Source organism: Ixodes scapularis, unplaced genomic scaffold, assembly GCF_016920785.2.
Source record: "Ixodes scapularis isolate PalLabHiFi unplaced genomic scaffold, ASM1692078v2 PGA_scaffold1__304_contigs__length_218370807, whole genome shotgun sequence".
NCBI lineage: Eukaryota > Metazoa > Arthropoda > Arachnida > Ixodida > Ixodidae > Ixodes > Ixodes scapularis.
This window is the reverse complement of record NW_024609846.1, coordinates 108,740,016-108,760,412: the sequence shown is the minus strand read 5'-3', so window position 1 is coordinate 108,760,412 and position 20,397 is coordinate 108,740,016. Positions and strand designations below refer to the sequence as shown.

The 20,397-nt window shown below is 47.6% G+C and overlaps 1 protein-coding gene across 1 annotated transcript in view; it reads left to right on the top strand.

The window, feature by feature from the left end:
* LOC8033495 (neprilysin-1-like) overlaps positions 1 to 20,397 on the top strand; it is a 200,871-nt gene that overhangs the window by 8,900 nt on the left and 171,574 nt on the right. Inside the window, exons 3-5 of the mRNA XM_002404656.3 lie at positions 529 to 690; positions 11,315 to 11,404; positions 16,410 to 16,606. Of these exons, the coding sequence (XP_002404700.3) occupies positions 529 to 690; positions 11,315 to 11,404; positions 16,410 to 16,606 (449 nt within the window). The remainder of the gene's footprint in view (positions 1 to 528; positions 691 to 11,314; positions 11,405 to 16,409; positions 16,607 to 20,397) is intronic.

Genomic DNA, 20,397 nt, shown 5'->3' with positions numbered 1-20,397 from the left:
ACTCAAATTTTAATTTAAAAAAAAGTGGTTTTTAGTTCAAGCGTATTTGTGTTTTATGTCACGGTTGCACGTGGGTTGGTTGCACGTGGGTTGGATGAAATGACAACAAAAGGTGTTAGAACTGTTCAGGAGAAGGGGAAAGGAAAAGGTGACGACGGTGGAGGTGTGGGGAGGCCAGCTATATTTTTCTCTTTCTCCTCCGTATTGCTTACATTTTTGTTTTCAGATGAGGTGATTGTCCGTTTTTTTTTCAGACCCCCTCCGAAGTCACTGACAGTTCGCAAGGAAACTTTAATAATCAAATACGTAAACAGTAAATTCTGCCCTTAGTTTGTTATCTTTTGGTCATCTTATTTGACTACCTCGCGTAGTGTTTCTCTTGCTAGGGGCGCTATTATGTAGTATAATACTTATTGCTCTGCGATAGATGAGGGTGCAGACCAAGTGTATCTCATAAGGGAATTTTGAGTTTCTTTTATTACCGCATTTTATACTTCTGATACAAGTCTATTGTTGAATTTTATGCAGCTAAAATGATTTTGGCCAGCATGAACCAGACCGAGGATCCTTGTACTGACTTCTATGAATACGCCTGTGGAAACTGGACAAAAACACACAAAATACCTGATGATCAGACCGAAATTGGACCTTTTAATATTCCTACTATTAAACTTTGGATGGTCTTAAAAAGTATGTTTTAATTAAGTCTATCAACTGAAACCGTTTATCTCCTCCTGATAAATTAGCAGTGCCGCTTGATTAGCGGTATGAAAAAGTAAAATGTTCTGCCCAAAGTCTGCTGCGGCCGGTGCCACTTTTAAGGGCGCTAAACTCTTCCCAATTATTTTTTTTTATTTTCACCTCGCATCTCGAACGAATACTAGGCAATGTATTTAGTAGGGCACAGAGAATTTCGATATTGTGCTTTTTGGCGCAAGCTCGTTCTACGCGCTTTAAGAATCCCAGGAAACTCAGAGTTGCAATCATGAGTTGCGTTTTCTTTTTCTTAAAAATGCGACCAAACATTTCGGCACGTCTTTTCTTTCTGGATCGATAAAAGAACAAGGGACATGTGATGTTTGGTCGGGTTAAAAAGGTTGCAAATGAGTGTAATTTTTTTTCCTTTCTTCGATGCTTACTGGGCGCGTTGGTTGACTTTTGTGGCACGAAAAGACAATTCCAAAATACACTTTAGTTCCCCTTAAGGGCACCCGAAAAACTATGCGTTTGATACCATTTATAATTATGTTTTAGAGTGCAGCTCTTAGGGGTCCGTTTCCGGCTTGAGCGGCGTCGGCGTCGCCGTCGGCGTAACCGCGAGGTCACGTGAACCACCCAGGTCACGTGACACCCCTAGGTCACGTGACCCCCGAGATCAAGTGACCCCCAGAAGTCACGTGACCCCCTGAAGTCACGTGACCCCCTTGAGGTCACGTGACCCCCTGAAGTCACGTGACCCCCAGAAGTCACGTGACCCCCTGAAGTCACGTGACCCCTGTCGTGATTGAGGGTTCCGACGAAGTCGACCCGGCGTAGTCGAATTCCACAAAGTTGAGTCCCACGTAGTCGTATCCCACCGCTGCCAACCAGTTGTCGTGATTGAGCGTTCCGACGAAGGCTCCCAGCCCGGCGACACCACTTTGTGCCGGGTAGGAGACAGGATCGAGGTGCCGGGAGGCGACGAGCTCAGCAAAACAGAACACACTATATTTTCATTAATTACAACATCCTTTCAGTGTTCGTACCACAGCAACTTCACGGGTGTCCTTTCTTTATATATCCGCCTCCCATCTCGCCGTCCACAGGCTTGTCCAATCGCAGGGGCCTACGCGGTCCTCGGCAGCCAATGTGGAAGAAGTTCGTGTGCCAGCGGCCAGCCAATGCGGAAGAAGTTCGTGTGCCAGCGGCCAGCCAATGCGGAAGAAGTGCGTTTGTCAACGGCCAGCCAATGCCGAAGAAGTTCGTGGCGGGTCTCTCGGCGTGGTGGCTCGCTCGCTGAAGAGTCATCCACACGCTCACACACAGACACGGACACCCAGCTTGTACAAAGGTTGTCTCGAGAGCCGAGTTCTTCGAAGCTCCCGCACGAACCACCGGTCGGTGTGAGAGCGTGCTTTGGTCGACGTGAGCCAGGGGCACGCGCCGCTCTCGTAAACGTGGTACGGGTGTGTCGTAGCCTTTCACAATAGCTCCTCCGGCAACCGGGAGAGCGTTTTGAGGTAGAGCAGTTAGCAACCGCTCTTCCGAGAGACGCGGTTTCGCGCTGGGTGTTCATCGGCCCGGGGTTTGGTCTGGTGTGGTTGTTCCGTGTGTCTACTTCTTCCCAGGATGAACGAGTGCCCGAACTCCTGCCGAGAACCCCAGAGCAAAACCGCGTCTCTCGGAAGAGCGGTTGCTAACTGCTCTACCTCAAAACGCTCTCCCGGTTGCCGGAGGAGCTATTGTGAAAGGCTACGACACACCCGTACAACGTTTACGAGAGCGGCGCGTGCCCCTGGCTCAAGTCGACCAAAGCACGCTCTCGCACCGACCGGCGGCTCGTGCGGCAGCTTCGGAGAACTCGGCTCTCGAGACAACCTTTGTACAAGCTGGGTGTCCGTGTCTCTGTGTGTGCGTGTGGATGACTCTTCAGTGAGCGAGCCACCACGCCGAGAGACCCGCCACGAACTTCTTCAACATTGGCTGGCCGTTGGCACACGCACTTCTTCCGCATTGGCTGGCCGCTGGCACACGAACTTCTTCCGCATTGGCTGGCCGCTGGCACACGAACTTCTTCCACATTGGCTGCCGAGGACCACGTAGGCCCCTGCGATTAGACAAGCCAGTGGACGGCGAGATGGGAGGCGGATATATAAAGAAAGGACACCCGTGAAGTTGTTGTGGTACGAACACTGAAAGGATGTTGTAATTAATGTAAATATAGTGTGTTCTGTTTTGCTGAGCTCGTCGCCTCCCGGCTCCTCGATCCTGTCTCCTACCCGGCACAAAGTAGTGTCGCCGGGCTGGGAGCCAATCACGACACCCCCTAAGGCCACATGACCCCCTAAGGTCACGTGACCCCCTAAGGTCACGTGACCCCCTCAAGTCACGTTACTTCTGGGGGTCACGTGACCTAAGTGGGTCACATGACCCCCTGAGGTCACGTGACCCCCGAGGTCACGTGACTCCCAAAGTTCACGTGAGCCCCTAAGGTCACGTGACCCCATTAGGTCACGTGACCCCCTGAAGTCACGTGACCCCGTTGAGGTCACGTGACCTCAAGGAGTCATCTATCCCTCAGTACGTTTCCATCTTCCTCCTCAAGAGCTGCGCTCTAACCGGCGTTACAGGTAATTGTAAACGGCTTTCAATTTTTTGGTTTTTTTTAAACAATCTTAAATGCGTATTCTTTTGGAACTCGCTAGCACAATCGACACAAAACGCATGTGATATTTAATATTACAGCAGACGTACCAAGTGTTATTTAGGTATTAGCTTGACCAATTTTTCGAAATCTGTAATAAAAATATTCAGGCTCTTCATAATGAGGAAGCTGTGCCCTTTTATTTCATAGGATAGCAAACCCAAAAAATAACCTCCGTTTTTTTTTGTTTGTTTTTTTGCGTATGATATTAACATGAGCTACTAAGGATATAAGCGAGAAACTCGTGAAATAATTCATTAGGCAAGAAAAGAGCGCTTCTAAATCCACAAGGACTGTTCTTCTCCAAAACGACGAAGTTCTTAATATCTGCTATGATCGCTTCAAATATAAGTACTATCTCGTCTCTCTTATTTACTGCGAACTGCATAATCTTTTATAATAATATATTTTCACGAATAAACAGGCGGGGAAACAAAGAATAACTGGGGACACTGAAACGTTTAATGGGAAACAACTTGTGTCCAAAAATTAAAAGGAAACCAAAGATATCAGCAGAGCGTCGCGGGCGTCGAGGTCGGGGGAAGAGCAGAGTCGAACGCTGGGTCGAAACTGATTCCGGCCCTCCACGCGAAGCCCCCCCATGCACACGCGTAAGCCCCCGGAACAATTGGCGCAGAATGTTCGACACGCAGTACACTCGAACCCCGAACAACCCCCGAACAGGGTTCTCGAATTTACCAGAAAACTAAATTGCAGGAATAACAAAAGATGCGTCGCTCCCAGGAATCGAACCCTGGCTTTTCGCGCGGAAGGCAAGCGCGACAACCGTTCGGCCACGCGCGCACTGCCCACTTGGCCAGCTACGCGCGGCATTACTCCCCCCTTTAAAAAGCTCATCGTCCCGATGCAATACAAAACAAAGCAAATAAAAAGTACGGTAGACTTAAGAGTCATCTGGAACACATAAGGTCTATAGTCCTATCGAGCGTAGTACGGCTTCAGGCGCACGACGTGGACGACTTCAGGTCGTGGTGCGCGGCATGATGATGTTTTTGTTCCGTCGGGCATCACCTCGTAGTTCAGATCTCCCAGTCGATGAAGTACCTTGTAGGGTCTGAAATACCGCTTCAGGAGTTTCTCGCTGAGACCACGTCGGCCGAATCGGTGTCCAGACCCATACCCTGTCTCCGGGCTGGAAGTGGACGTCCCGACGACAAAGGTTGTAGCGGCCCGTGTCGACACATTGCTGGGCTTTAATCAGGTGTCTGGCGAACTGACGGACTTCTGCCCGTTGGGCAACCACCTGGGCGTCGTAGCTTCCGTCGACAGCCGGTTAGTGGGGTAACATCGCGTCCAGCATTGTCGTCACTTTGCGGCCATGAACCAATTGAAAGGGTGTAACCCTGGTGGTCTCTTGCACCGCCGTGTTGTAGTCATAGGTGACGTACGGCAACACCGCGTCCCATGTCTTGTGCTCCACGTCGACGTACATGGAAATCATGTCGGCGATGGTCTTGTTGAGCCCTTCCGTCAGCCCGTTGGTGTGCGGGTGGTACGCCGTGGTGCGACGATGGCTGGTGCGGCTGAAACGAAGGATTTCTTGGGTCAGCTGTGCCATGAACGATGATCCGCGATTTGTAATCAGAACTTTGGGAGCGCCGTGCCGGAGGACGATGGACTCGATGAAAAACTTAGCGACTTCAACGGCAGTAGCTGAAGGAAGGGCTTTCGTTTCTGCGTACCACGTGAGATAATCTGTGGCGACGATTATCCACCGGTTTCCCAGGGTCGACGGCGGAAAAGGACCAAGTAGATCCATTCTGATCTGCTGGAACGGTGCAGCTGGCGGAGGAATTGGCTGCAGGAGACCTGCCGGCTTCGTTGGCGGTTTCTTGCGTCGCTGGCACTCGTGGCAGGATCGGGTGTAGAAGTGGATGGTTTTGGGGAGATTGGGCCAGTAATACTTTTTGCGAATACGGGCCAGTGTCCGGCTGTAACCAAGGTGTCCGGAGGTAGGGTCGTCGTGACATGCTTGAAAGACCTCCTCTCGAAAGTCGCCCGGGATCACCAGCAGCCACGGCGAGTTGCTGTCCCCAAAGTTCTCTTTGCAGAGTACACCTTGTCGAATGGCGAAGGTCGGCAGGGTTCGCGAGAAAACGCGGGACACGGTACTTCCGCGTCCTTCCAGGTGCTGAACTGATGCGCGCAGCTCAGGATCGTTTCGTTGCCCTGGAGAAGCAGTCGGCGGCGCTGTGCTTGCGGCCTGACTTCTAGACTACCGTCATGTTGAACTCCTGTGGTCGGAGACTCCATCGAGCGAGGCGTCCTGAAGGGTCCTTGAGGTTCGCAAGCCAGGAGAGCGAGAGGTGGTCTGTGACTACGCGGAACGAGCTCCCGTAAAGTACGCGCGGAACTTCGTGACACTCCCTTTCAGTCGTGGAGTAATTTCTCTTCGATTTGGACAGCGTCCGACTTGTGTAGGTGATGACTCGCTCGGTGCCTTCTTGCACTTGTACCAGTACCACTCCAAGTCCTGCATTACTAGCGTCCGTGTGAATCTCGGTTTCCGCATCCTGATTAAAGTGTCCTAGGACAGGAGGAGTCTGGAGTCTTCGCTTCAGCTCGTCGAATGCCTGCTGCTGCTCCTCGGCCCATTCGAACTCGGTGTCCTTCGTGAGGTTTGTGAGCGATGAGGAAATCCTAGCGAAATCCCGAACGAAGCGTCGATAGTAGGCACAAAGTCCGAGGAATCTCCGCACGGCCATCTTGTCTTTCGGCGCTGGGAATGCCGCGATGGCGCGAGTCTTCTCGGGGACTGGGCGGATGCCTTCGTTACTAATCACGTGGCCTAGGAACTTCAGTTCGTCATAGGCGAACCGACACTTTGACGGCTTCAGAGTGCGTCCGGCGGTCCGTATGGCTTGGAGAACTACTCGGAGTCGTCTCAAGTGCTCGTCGAAGTCGCTGGAAAACACGACGACGTCGTCGAGGTAGTCGAGACAGCTCTGCCACTTCAGTACTGCCAGTACGGTGTCCATGACACGCTGGAAAGTTGCTGGCGCAGTGCACAATCCGAAGGGCATCACTTTGAACTCGTACAGTCCATCTGGCGTGACGAAGGCTGTCTTTTCTCGGTCCCGTTCGTCGACTTCGATCTGCCAGTAGCCGCTCTTCAGGTCCATCGATGAGAAATATCGAGAGTGGCGCAGCGGGTTTAGAGTGTCGTCGATGCGGGGGAGTGGTAGACGTCTTTCTTCGTCACCGCGTTCAGCTGCCGGTAGTCCACGCAGAACCTAAGCGTTCCATCCTTCTTTTTAACCAGCACGACTGGAGAGGCCCACGGACTATTTGAAGGTTGAACTATGTTGTCTCTCAGCATCTCTTGAACTTGCTCCTCGATTACCTCCCTTTCTTTAACGCAGACTGGGTACGCCGATCGATGCACAGGGCGTGAGTCATCCTCAGTAACGTTGCGGTGCTTCGCAATGTCGGTTTGGCGTACCTTCGACGACGCCGCAAAGCAGTCGCAGTATTCGGCGAGGAGGTTAAGCAGCTGCCGTCGTTTCGGGCCCGGAAGCTTAGGGTCAATGTTGAGCTGCGCTGGCGACGCCTTGCTGAGGTGGCCTTGCTGAGGTGGCAAGGTTTTTTCAGTAATCACGGCGATTTTGGCGGCGTTTTGAAGTTCCTCGGCGTGGCCCACGGCTGCACCTTTCGTGAGGTGTTGAGTTTCATTTCGGAAGTTCGTCACGAGGACCACAGTCCGCCCATCCTAAAGTTCAACTACTCCTCTTGCGATGATATTCCTCTTCCCAGGTGCAATTGAAGGTTGCCTTCCAAGACAACTTCATCGCAGGTAGCTTTATCGGCCACGGTGGGTACAACAACACTTGATCGCGGAAACAGATTCACGTGGTCGGCGGCGACTCGGATGGCGGGCGATGCTGTTTGGGGTTTTTCTGAAGTCGGAACAGGCTTCCGCAGCGTCAATCTGTTCTCACCCAGGTCGATGACAGTGCCGTATTCGCACAGAAAGTCTATGCCGAGAATGACATCTCTGGAACTGTCTTGTAGAACGACGAATTTCACAGGGAAGGTTTCGCCATGAATTTCGACGAGCGCAGTGCAACTTCCGACAGGCGGGATAAGGTGTCCTCCGGCGGTTCGAATTTGTGGTCCTCCCCAGGGCGTCGTAACTTTTCGCAGGCGGCGAGAGAGCCTCCCACTCATGACTGAGTAGTCTGGTCGTAGCCGTCGATAACAACATTTAGGTTGTTGGACACCGTTCGTTGCGATGCGCGGTGTCGAGAGAGTGGGAGCGCTCCGGCGTTCTTGGAGGCTTTTTCCTTTGGTCGTCTTCGGCAACGCCACCTCCAGGCGTTGGCGCACTCATTTTTCCCGAAGAGATAGGGGGGACAGGCTGTCCCAACGAGAGCGTCGGCAGGGCGAAAGCGCACGTCGAGGTGAAAGCGAACGGGAACCTCGGGGTGGGGTCGGCACCGGGAACAGGGGTCGCCGGAGGTACTTCTCGATGTCTCTTGGTCGCTCCCCAAGGCGAGGTCGCGAGTCGCTCGGCGCGAGGCCTCGCAGATCCATTTGACGGTACGGGCACCTCCGGTAGACGTGATCGGCCTCGCCGCAGTGATAACACAGCGGTCGTCGATCGGCCGTGCGCCAGACATCTGTTTTTCTAGGCGGCGGTTGTTCAGTGCGGACGAGCTGGGGTTGCCCTTCACGACGTCTGAAAGTCTGCGGCTGTGGTAGGTCACGTCGAGATGGCGTCGAATACTCCAGGGCAGCTGGAGGCGGTCTCCGAGCTACCGCGGCGTAGGTCAGAGAAGGCTCCTTGGGTACTGCTGCGCTGGCAGGAGCCTCAGTCTGGAATGCCCGCTGAACTTCCTCGCGCGGACAACTTCGGCTATTGACAGCGAAGCAGGCTGGTGGGCAGCAGGCAGGAACTTTTTGATTTGCTCCCGGACGACGTCCCGGATGATGTCGTGGATGTCCGGGATGCTGCAGCTGGACGGCGAGAAGGCAGTGAAGCCGGGAAGTCTTTGGTAGTGCGAGGCCCGTGCGTGAAGGGTAGGTTCGATATTGGTGGCCTCAGTGATGAAACCTTGGACAGTGGTAGGCGGGCTCCGCACGAGGTCCCCGAAGATGTTTTCTTTCACGCCCCGCATTAGTACCCGCAACTTTTTCACTTCGGGAGCGTTTGGGTCGGCGCGGTTCTTGAGGTGGAGAACGTCTTCGACGAAGCTTGCGACGCTCTCGTTTGGCCCTTGGTGTCTTGCTTGGAGAAGTTCTTTGGCACGCTGTCATCGCTGCTGGATGGCAAAGGTGCGTCGCAGCTCGGCCTGGAACTCTTCCCCCGACGAAATCGACGCTTCGTGTTTCTCGAACCAGGTGCGCACCGTTCCTTCCAGAGCGAAGTAGACATTCTGAAGGCACTGCTCTGGTGTCCATTGGTTATGGCGGGCCACTCGTTCGTAATGCTGTAGCCAATCCTCCACATCCTCATGGGCCTCACCATGGAATGGCGTCGGATTGCGTGGGGCGACAGGCATGAAGACGACGGATGGAGCGGTCGAGGTCTGCGGCGACTGGTTGTTCATCATCGTCCTGTTTGACTGCTCGGTCCTGGGTGGCAAGAGCCCGAATTCCGGGTGTAGGCCTTGAATGCGGCGACTCAATCGGGTCTTGGTAGTGTCGTCGTCGGGTCGTCGGGGGCTTGCGGTCGGACTTGCACTCCGGACCCTCGGAGGAGTACGCTGCAGGGGCATGCGATTACCCGGCACCTCCACCAAAATGTCACGAATAAACAGGCGGGGAAACAAAGAATAACTGGAGACACTGAAATGTTTAATGGGGGCGAACTTGGGCCCAAAAATTAAAAAAAAAAAAAAAGATAACAGCAGAGCGTCGCGGGCGTCAAGGTCGGCGAAGGAGCAGAGTCAAACGCTGGGGCGAAACTGACCCCGGCGCGCCACGCGAAGCCCCCCATGCACACGCGTAAGCCCCCGGAACAATCGGCGCAGAATGTTCGCCGCGCAGAAGACTCGAACCCTCAACAAGCCCAACAGGGTTCTCGAATTTACCAGAAAACTAAATTGCAGGAATAACAAAAGATGCGTCTCTCCCAGGAATCGAACCATGGCTTTTCGCGCGGGAGGCAAGCGCGACAACCGTTAGGCCACGCGCGCACTGCCTACTTAGCCAGCTGCGCGTACGGCAGTATCTTGCTAGTATAATTGGGGACCTTAATAGCAAAAACACGAATTTCGCAGATAATGCAGACTTAACCGAGCGACGTACTCCGAGAATTCCGCAGCGTGAAAGCCAATTGCAGTATTTCGGACCAAAATTTATTACAGAGTATTGGATTCAGGAATTATGTATAGATCCAAGCAATATATTCTATGTTAAGGGGCCAACAGGCATTCCACAATTGACCACATCAAAATCGCAAACTGCCATATATTCTTTAGAATTAGTGCGCAAAATATAGGAAAGAAAAATACACCACCAAGAAGTAATCGCTAACTAGTAATGCTTTAATCGAAACTGAAAAACGACAACACGAAAATATTTCCCTGAGGGTGTCATGCGCAAATGACCCCTATCCCTAGTCCTTTATACCCCCTCTCCGGGGAGGGCGGGGAGGTTTCACCTTGTACTAGCAAAATAAAGGTGTAGCTATAAAGTCGATCCTTATAATCCCCTTCTTTAGAACAACTACGTCGTGGTCGACGATCAAACCTCAAACTCAACCATTGCTAATGTGATTAACTTAAGCATTCGTCCTCAAAGTTAGCTTTGCTAACAGATTTTTCAGTCTATGTTATATTCAAAGACTTTTGATCAACTTTTATTAACACTCCAAGCCAGTGAGGTTGCGGCAGTAACCAATCAGAACACCGAATAACAAATACCAAAGTCAGAGGCATTGGAATAATAACTCACGCCCTGCGTTTCTTAATCTGAATGTCACCATGCCAACCTCGACCACGAACTACATGGGAGACTAACGCTTCTCTTTGCCCTGTTTCGTTTTTTTTTTTTGTTTTTTTTTTCATCAATTTTTTTATAATGAAAAATCAATGCGGAGTGAATGTTTGTCGGCTTTTTGCACAGGGATTACGATGATGTGAGAACGCCGAGCTTTTATTGGCTGACCGAAAAAAAAGTGGGTAGACCTCAAGGCATCTAGCATTGAGGTCTACCCACTATATCCTTTCAATCAAAATCAATCAATGCTCGGCGTCGTTTTAACGTAACCGCAACCCTGTGCAAGAAGTAGACGACTTGCTCTCCGCGTAACTTGCTCGGTCCAACGATGGACGTTTCGTCTGCTATCATGGATACTTTAAGAAACGCAGGTAGTGACAAGTCCTGCGTGTCTCGTTATTGGTCAGGACTCAACAGCAATTGTGTGTGTGGCATCATGCGATAAAAACCCTGAGAAATTATCCCAATACAGGAAGTGTAAACACCAGAAGCGACGCTTTGTTTTTGTTAACTAAGCGGTCAACAGCCATAGATGCTTAGCGGAAACAAAATATCCCTCGCCAGTTGCTGCTTCGAGGGGGATCCTTTTTCAGATTATTTTACAAACACCCGCTACCGTAATCGCTTGTTATAACACCCTAATAAATAAAGTCTAATGGCTGTTAACTGCAACAAGATAGAGAAAATGTGTATTTACATTGAGAGCTTACACATATAAACGTCTAACGGGAAGAATAAAATTACTTATCGATAGGCTACGCTATCTGGTAAACATGTTGGCAAATATATGCCATAAACCAGGATTTGTGGCCCGGAACTAAATTTGAAATGAGATAAGACTACCCAACAATTTAGTGTGCTTATAGGTTAATTTGCATGAAGTTAGATTAATTTTTCACAACACAGAGTTGACATTGAACTAAGTTTGAATATTTTTATTATATCTAGATATTTTATTGAACGCTACACTTGAGGAAGAGGAGCCGCAGAATGCTACTGATAAGGCTATTCTGGCCTACAGCGTTTGTGTCTGTGAGAGTACGTAAGTTTTTTCTTCAAGGTAAAATAACTAAATGGCGGAGCCAGAGTATCGCATTCCCTTTCCTTTTAACGCCGAGTCCTCATTGAACATGATTGTAGACCTGAGACTGGGGCAGAAAGAGAACACAACAGAAGGTAGTAAAAAAGGAGGCAACGTCTCAAACTCAGCAGCAAAGTTTATTTCGAACACGATTTATATACCCCATCTCCAACGCAGTCTCTACAAAAAAAACAACAAAAAAACATACATGACAAGAGGACAATGACACTTCGGTAAACCTTCTCTTATCTCGTGTAGTGTTTCGGTATCTTCTCTTATCTCGAGTAGTGTTTTCACCTACGTTCGCCGGGTGGCGGTGGTTTTGCTAGAATGTGACCCTTTGTGTGAGTGTCCCACAGCCAAAGTCAAGGGAGATAAGAGAAGGTTTACCGAAGTGTCATTGTCCTTTTGTCATGTGTGTGTGTTTTTTTTTTTGTTTTTTTTTTTGTAGAGACGGCGTTGGAGATGAGGTATATAAAACGTGTTCGAAATAAACTTTGCAGCTGAGTTTGAGACGTTGCCTCCTCTTTTACTACCTTCTGTTGTGTTCTCTTTCTGCCCCAGTCTCAGGTTTACAATCATGTTCAACTTACGCCAGCTCGCCTGCACTCTGACTATTTTTTCGAGTCCTCATTGGCGGAGAAGGGGCCAGATTCACGAAATAATCCAAAGCTCCTTCGGGGTGCACAGGCGTGCACTTTCGTGAGAAAGGGTTGCCTCCCTCTAGAAGTTGGGAATCCAAAGCAGTGCCTAGACGTTTCAAGATTATAACCTCAATAAACCACTTTTTTTAGTCCGCCACTAAATTGGTGGGAAGGTAACCTCAGATAAAACACTCCTATTAAAATAAAGATAAACCCGGTAACTGGGATGCTTATCTATAACTAGGCCATAGACTTTCCAGTTTTAATATACAAAAAAAAAAACACCAATAAACATCCATCGGTGTCAAGATTACATTCCCCGTTAAAACCGAAAGCAGCTCTCAACACCCGTTTGGGTCAAAAATACAAAATCTGTAGAAACTCAGAAACAACAATTTCTGGACATCTTTTGCATTAGGCAAGACTGCTTTTGTGAAGAACCTCCCCACCTAGAACTTAACTCTTAGTATTTAATTAGTGATTTTTTCACGGGGATTCACCACTTTTTTGCGTCCTTTGGGAAGATATCGTCAATATAGACGCATAGTTGAAAATTAATACACACCAAAAATTACCAATATTTTTTTTTTCAATAGACACCGGAAAGTTTACGACTTGGCTAAACACATGTAAAGAAATTAAACCGCATTTCCGAAATCGTTTACCACTTTATTTTGTACGGCGACTTAAGATCCTAATGCATATTTAATGATTGTTCCCATTTCGCGCTACGTAGTGATGGTGAGCAATTACAAATCGGCAAGAGTCTGCTTTCCCAGACAAGTTCATGCCAATGTGCATGTGTTCAGAGAGGCTACGTTATGAGTGATATCAGCAGCAATTAAAAACCAACGGGCATTTAAAGCAAACCCTAACGTCTTAATGTAAGCTTGTGCGTTCTCCCTGCTGGTATTCACAACGTATAGTTTTTAGAATAATGGTCGCATAGATTTGTTTGTGAATTCAAATTACCACACTCATCGTCGAATATCTTAACAGTTTCGGAAATAAGTATTCCGCACATCAAAACCCCCCACATAGTATTGGCGCTCACACTGAATTTAGCAAAATGCTTTAACTGCGGTACATTTAAATGACTTCTTGGTAACATACACACGCTTTGTGAACCAATTCCTAACGAGTGAATTGTCCATATCAACGGATTTATATAAAACCTGCCCTTTCAGGATATGCACAAACGGCCTATTACATTTTGTCTTTTCCCATATAGCAACAAATTCGCCTTATTCTAGAGATAAAAAAAAATATTATATTCGTGCCGTAATATTTTTATATTATAAAGGGTATTGGCGACTCCAGCGAAATCGAAACCTCGTAGCGGCAACGCCGAGGATCTCAGGAGAGAAGGTCGATTCGACTCTCGTCTGCTATTGCTGCTTGGTTCTCATAGGCAGCGTTGAAACAAACATTGTTTCCAGTAATTATTTTTATGCTTCCGCCGTGTCCTTTCTGCGCACTGACTGGTAGAAAAATTTTACCGCCGAAAAATCGCTTTGCTTTCATATTTAACACCCATTTTACGCTGCAGTGCATTAAATGTATGGTCGTCCGCGTCCTGAACGACGAAAACGACCTCCTTTCGTCCGCCACTTTGTCTGACCAGTGCGACCCCCTACAGTTGGCTGGAGCCGCGAATATAAAGCTATGCTTTTTGATCTTTCGCCTGATGCTTAGGTTTTTAAGAGTAGTTTGTGCTCTGACGAGCAGTTTGGTAAATAAAATTCAAAATGCGTTAAATCGTGAGTTAAATCAGACCAGTTTTACGATGACAATTTCAATCAAGCTTTTTCTGCAGAAATAGTCCTGAAAATATGTATGACTTACCGCTCATCTCTCATGTGATGCTTTCTGTGTGCACTGTTTTGAACTGAAATCAAAGAGTCGATTGAGCAGGAATCATTCATATCAGGCTGAACACGAGCAGTTAGCAATAATCTTCTGAGCAAATTGGAGCACTGAGGATTCTTTCTACCTTTCATTCCGTTCCTCAGCAGCGTAAACACCATTTTTAAAGCAAATCAGAAGACGACATAAAGAGGGAGACGAAAATAGGAAAGTAATGCCCCATTGCAAGCAAGCGCGAATTAAAAAAAAAGCAAATATAGGATTTCAGTTGGCGAAAAAAGACAAATTGTTTATTGTTCTAGTATGGCGGCGTTTACATCAATATGAAGTTTCTTATTAACCTCTACTTTAACTTTACAGTAATTATTCATTCTGAATTGTTAGTAATCTGACGAATTGATCAATCAGTCTGCCATGTTTCAAAATACGTTTAGTGATAAAAAGTCACTATTTTTTAGCTACTCTGAAATCAAAGTAATCTGCTTTAAATAATAAAAATCTCCAGTTTTTTGTCATTTTTATTTGACTTTGCTAAAAAAACGATAGAAAAATAAGCGAAAACTGTAAACATGCAGCAGCTGGTAGAACCTAGTGTAAACTGACCTTTTATCGTTGCAGGAGTCCAAACATCTTTCTTTATTTTTAATCATATCCAGCGATGTTATTTATCCTAACTACACTGATGGTCGTCATAAAAAAACAGGCTTCAACTGAAAGAATTTAGTCGGAGCTGATATGCCTACGTCTTGTGTACCAAACCAAACTTTCCATTTTGTTTTGTTCTAATATAAAGCTCGATGGCACAGGTTTTTATATCAATCTTTTTGAATATTTGTAAATAACGTATATAGTCCTTAGTGTTAAACGGAAGCAGAAAATATGCACTGACAGTTCCTGAACCGATTTTGTCAATAAATATATACTTTAATTAAGCAAATTTATATTTTCACAAAATATAACGACGACTTCTTCCTGAAAGTAAAAATACGTATGCAAGATGGTAAACTGGCTCCAAAGAATAAGCCCGATAAAGGGAATACTAGACTAGGTGTGCGTTGTTTGTTTATTTTTTTTCTCGCAGAACTGCGTCTTTGCTCGAGCTTGGAAGGGGTTGCAAAGTAAGGAAGTCGATGTCAAGAACACTTGGTCATGGAATGTCCCCGAAACTTTGTCAAAGTGACGCCACGTACGTCAAGAAATTTTTGGAAGGGAGTGCGAAGTTGAAAAGCCGATGTCACAAAACCTCGGTCACGGGAGTGACGTCCCACACGTAAAATACATTTTGAAGGAAGTGCAAAGTTCAAAAGTTCATGCCACGAAAACTTTGTCACGGAATGTCACAAAAACTTTGTCACGGAAGTAATGTCACGAGCCTCAAAATAAATTTGAAGATATTCTGAACGCAAAAGTATGAAATCAAAAAAAAGATCATGCGAGCTGTCATGCGTGACGACGCACTCCTCGCACCATGGTACACCAATGATTCGGCGAACATGTTATAGCATGCGCCACGGAGGCGCCGACAACTCTTTTTATCCCTGTGTGCTTTGCCTGAAGCAAATCTGTAACGTGTGTTTAAAATGGCCCAATCGCACACCTCGCTTTTGCCCGTCGACTTACTTCGCACGCCATTCCGAAAATACGAATTGGAGATGACGGCGCGGGGTGCTTTAAGATTGCTTCAACGAGACCCGAGCCACGGGCATTCACATCTTGCCAACGTTGCTTCTTGCGCACCCACCATCGTTCATGGACGTATCTCCAGCTGCCACAAACGCACATATGGAATGAGTAAACAAAGCACGGCCTTTCTTCTAGTACCCCAACCCTCTCATTTCTCGTGTCATCTCCACGTAGTTCTAGAGAAATTAATGCAGCATAGTACACCTGCGCACCGAGCACATTTTTCAATAACACTCTCGTTGGGGCTAGCTGGTGCATATCGATTGGAAGTTGGCACCTGTCCGTGTCGTACGTGTGTCTTTTTTCGTCCTGTTTGTTCGCGCCTTTTAACCTTTCAAATTCTTCAATTTGGTGCACTCTCGGGTTTACGAATATGGGCACTCTCTCTGGGCGCTGCCAAACGAACAGTAATGCGATATCAGTTGAGATCATTTGCTTCTTTTCCCACATTCGTATATCTCGGCGCTGTCGTGCAATCCTAGTACGGTGCTATCGGAGTACCTCAGTGGGAGAAAACTAATTTTAGTTTCCTCGCAATATTTATCTGGAAAACGCTCCCAGCTACATTAAGCGTGTAAATTAAATTGGTGTATAATTACACACCATTTTAGATTTTCCAGCTAGACTTTGATATACTAGAGGCGACGGTGAACGGCCGTACACGATCTCGGGCTTTTGAGACCATAGAAATGATCTTGCATTTAAAAGAATCTTTGTCAAAATTTTACATGTACCTCACCACATTTGATTATTTTTGTGCATCAAACAGCTTTCAACGAAACAGCGAAATTTAATAACCTGCTGAAGCTACTTAAGGAATATGGCTTTACCAAGTGGCCACTACTGAGTAAAGAAGAATCACCTTATGAAAACTATACTCAACTACTCAACCAATCAACTTTTCATCCATTTGTTCGTTTCGAAGTATACCAGGACGCTAAAAATAATCATTCAAACGTGATTTACGTAAGTATCACACAGCCTCTTTCAACACACTCTTGATTCTTCACAACCCCTTAGTATGCTGGCAGTGTTGCCCGACATTAATGCAGCAGCGCGGGCCCTCAGTTATTAATGACGGGAGCAAAACAGACGGTTTCTAAGAGTGCCCCTTCACTTGTCAGAGCGTCCTCAACCTCCGGAACGGGGTTTGTGAGATAGTTTTCTATAGCTACTAACAAACTGCACTGCCGGTATTTTCTCTTTTTTTTTTCGCTCTCTTCGCCACTATCTTACAAAGAACGGCATTTCATCGCATCATTTCATTGAACTTCTTTTACTCGTGAAAGCACTCTACCGGAACCTTGAAAATCGCGCGCGTCCGAGCGCGTAAAAATGCAACTATCGGTTTCGACAACGCAGGCGACACCTGCGTCATCCTCCTGGCGGGCCTATCCGAAAATGTATAAAAGCGCTTGATTCTTCACGAAAAAGGCTGTACACACTGTTAACAAATCCGGATGGTTTCCTTTCCGGAAACTCTTGGAAGTGTATGTTGCTGCAATCCAGCTTTTTACGAAAGCGCGTGCGCCACAGGAAAAGGCACAACTCATCGAAAGAATGTTTCGCCTGTCTCGTGGCGTGATCAAAGCTTCCTTGCTTACTTACTTTACCATGGCGACTGCATTTGTAACTTGAGGCACACGCGGTCCAGGAACGAGTATGATCCAGTGGTGACGGAAGAGGAGAGGGGGGTACGGCGGCGGCGACAGCGACAGAATGCACACGACCATATGGGTCGCGTTTCAAGAAATGTTTGACCTCGACGTTCCATACTTCTGTGTTCGAAAACGCACCTTGCTCCAAGCGTTGCTCTTTTTGTGCCGCCATCTGATCCATTCGAGTAGATTTGGAACAAAACCATTGTTAATTGTGAATAATAGCCACCACGAATATCTTTTCTCCTTTAATCATAGAAATTCTCGCAGGAACAGCTGGACGATCCAGAACTCCGTAGCCGATATATGCTGTAGAAACATATATCGCGACACACCTTCAAGCTTTGCCGCGGCGACAATTCTTGATCGATATCCAAGCGTACGAAGGCACAGAGACGCAGCACTTCGGCGTGCCAAGGCTTCGATCACTCCGCGAGACCGGCCAAACTTGCATTCGACGACTTGTGCCTTTTTCCTGTGCTGCAGTGCTTCCGTAGACATCTTTACGTGTTCTTAAAGGCAAATTTCTCCCTTTACACAAAGTTTAAGAACTTCTTCGGCGAATCGCGACAAACGATCAGAAACCATGTCTTCAGCTCACTGCCGCCAGCCTCTGGAATTCTCGAGAAATGTGATTTCGCTGCATGCAAGATGGCCGTCCGGTGGCTGCCCTCGCGGAGGGGGGAAGCGCGATCCAGCAACTTTAATAGATATCAGTGGTAGGGCAATGCAAATAGTAGCTGGGCGACCATTGGCACCGAACGTAGAGCGTCTGGCAGTACTTCGCTCTAAAACACACTATCTATGGCCAAAACATGAATTAAAGTATCTAGAATAAAGCTAAAACAAGCAAAACCAGCGCCCATGTTTTTGTGTTACCTTTCTATTACTATTAGAGAATTAATGTCGAAGAAAACATTACCGCAAAAGGTATGTTCACAACACTAGCAACGCAGTGTCTGTTTTTCTTTTCTACCCAAAACAAGCGGAAATTTAAAAAAAAGTATCAACGTTGTTTTATTGTTATTTATGTAGACTCTATAAAGATTAATTTAAAAATGCAAATGCAACCTGGCCAACTTCGCTGCGACATCTGGAGGCGCACGGCGTGTCAGTTCTGAAGAAAACTTACCGCAGAACGTATATGGACCCTTGAACGCCGCTACGAAGCACTGGACATAGAGCAACGAGGTAGAGGGCCTTAAAGCGATAAACTGGCAGCTGGAAGTCATCCCCAATCGGCCGCCGCCATGTTGCACATTTTTGATCTCTAGTCACATGACCTTATAGTTCTACGTCAAGATTTCAACGAAGTACAGCGCACGAATAATTGCTTATTGATCTTTGACAACAGTATCGACGGGATAAATTATGTTTCCTTTGTTTTAAGTCCCAAACGTGCTTCTACGACAAACTCTCGCGCAGCTTTACAACGCCTCTGCTAGATGCCGTCAGACGCGGTGCTGTATTTTGTGTTTTTATCGGAGCCAGGCACTGAACGCTGGTGCTAACACTGTTAGCACCAGAGTTTAGTGCCTAGTTCCGATAAAAACCGAAAATACAGCTCCCCGGCTGACAGTATTGAAAAAAATAGTTCCTCATGTTTTCACAGCGATCGAATGCAAATCTCGTTTCACTTTTCAGTAAAAGCATCAGGATTTGGTACGGTCACGTGTCTAGTGATCAAATTGTACAACATGGCTGCAGCCAAGTGGGGGTCGCTTTTGCCTGGTTTTCGGGTTACCAGTTTATCGCTCTAAGCCCCTCTACCTCGTCGACATAGATGCGCAGAATCAACGACGCTTAAATAGTTCAGGACGCGGCATGACGTCATGCCGGGCCGGAACTATTTTAGTGTCCTTGATTCTGGCCGATGTCGGTAAGCATAACATCACGCCCACCGACGCCGGAAAAAGAACCCAATCCCATACTGCCTTGCGCACCGACCCGCTATCATCCAACCTAAATCCAACCAAGCTCCGACCGACTGCTCGCTGCTCGGGCGACTGCGTTGGGCTACGTCTGCTCCATGCATGCGGTCTGCTTCGTCTGCTCGCTGTCACGGCCATGGCATTCGATACGGACGGCGCATTAAAATAAGCTTTGATGCGAACCCGCATTCTCATCATGGCGAAGAAAAACCAACACCTTGCGGAAGCAAGGCTTGTATGGCATTCTCAACCAGCGTTGCCATTTTCAGCGTTCGTACGTACGACGACCGACAAGCTCGCTTACCAAAGCCGTCCTATGACGACTCACTCCAGACGACGCTCAGGGCGCGGTGTCGAGAACGTCCGCTATACACCGACTTTGTACTGGTAAGGCAAGGGTTGAACTCCAAATCTCGCCTGTTTGAAACAGTGGACGCCGTCATGAAATTGTAGGGCGAACAGCCGCGTTCCTGCGTCAATGCCATGGCAACGCAGATGTTTGCCCCATATTTTCATGACGACGTCCGTTAACTGAGCTTCCTACTCATGATGAAAATGACCAAGACTGTGATAAAAGATCTGGGGTTTTGTAAAAGGAAAAAGGCTCAGGAAATAGATTGTTTCAATAGCCGAGAGAATGAGACATTTCGTGGCCACGCCTACTTCCGTTACACTTCACTCTATGCACGGAGAATACGGACGACACCTCTTTCCTTTATAAGTTATAACCCCCTTGCCCAGATTGAAGAGAGAAGGCTAGTCCAAATTGCTTGTCTAAGACACGTCCAGTTTTCATGAGACACTTGGAGGTTTCTTTCAAGAGTGCACGGATATGTTTTGTTGATCTTACGCCAAGAAAGTCGCACCGAATGAAATCATTATCAGGTGTTATTACCACAACAATGTAATAAGCAGTGACAAAGCGTTATCGCCGAGCATCATAAAAACAATATGCAAGGAAGTAAATAAATACCAAACGTCTCTCCGGTACAAAGTGAACCGTCTCGGCATTGTTTCTTCACCCGTCGTGTTAACTCCTTCTCTGGCTGTGGCAGTAACAATTCGGCAAACAAATTTCCCTCCCTGAACTCAAACCACCAAACCAATCTCGCTCGTCGCCGTACTGCCACTTCTCGGCACCGTCGTTATTTTTGGTGAAGACCAGCTT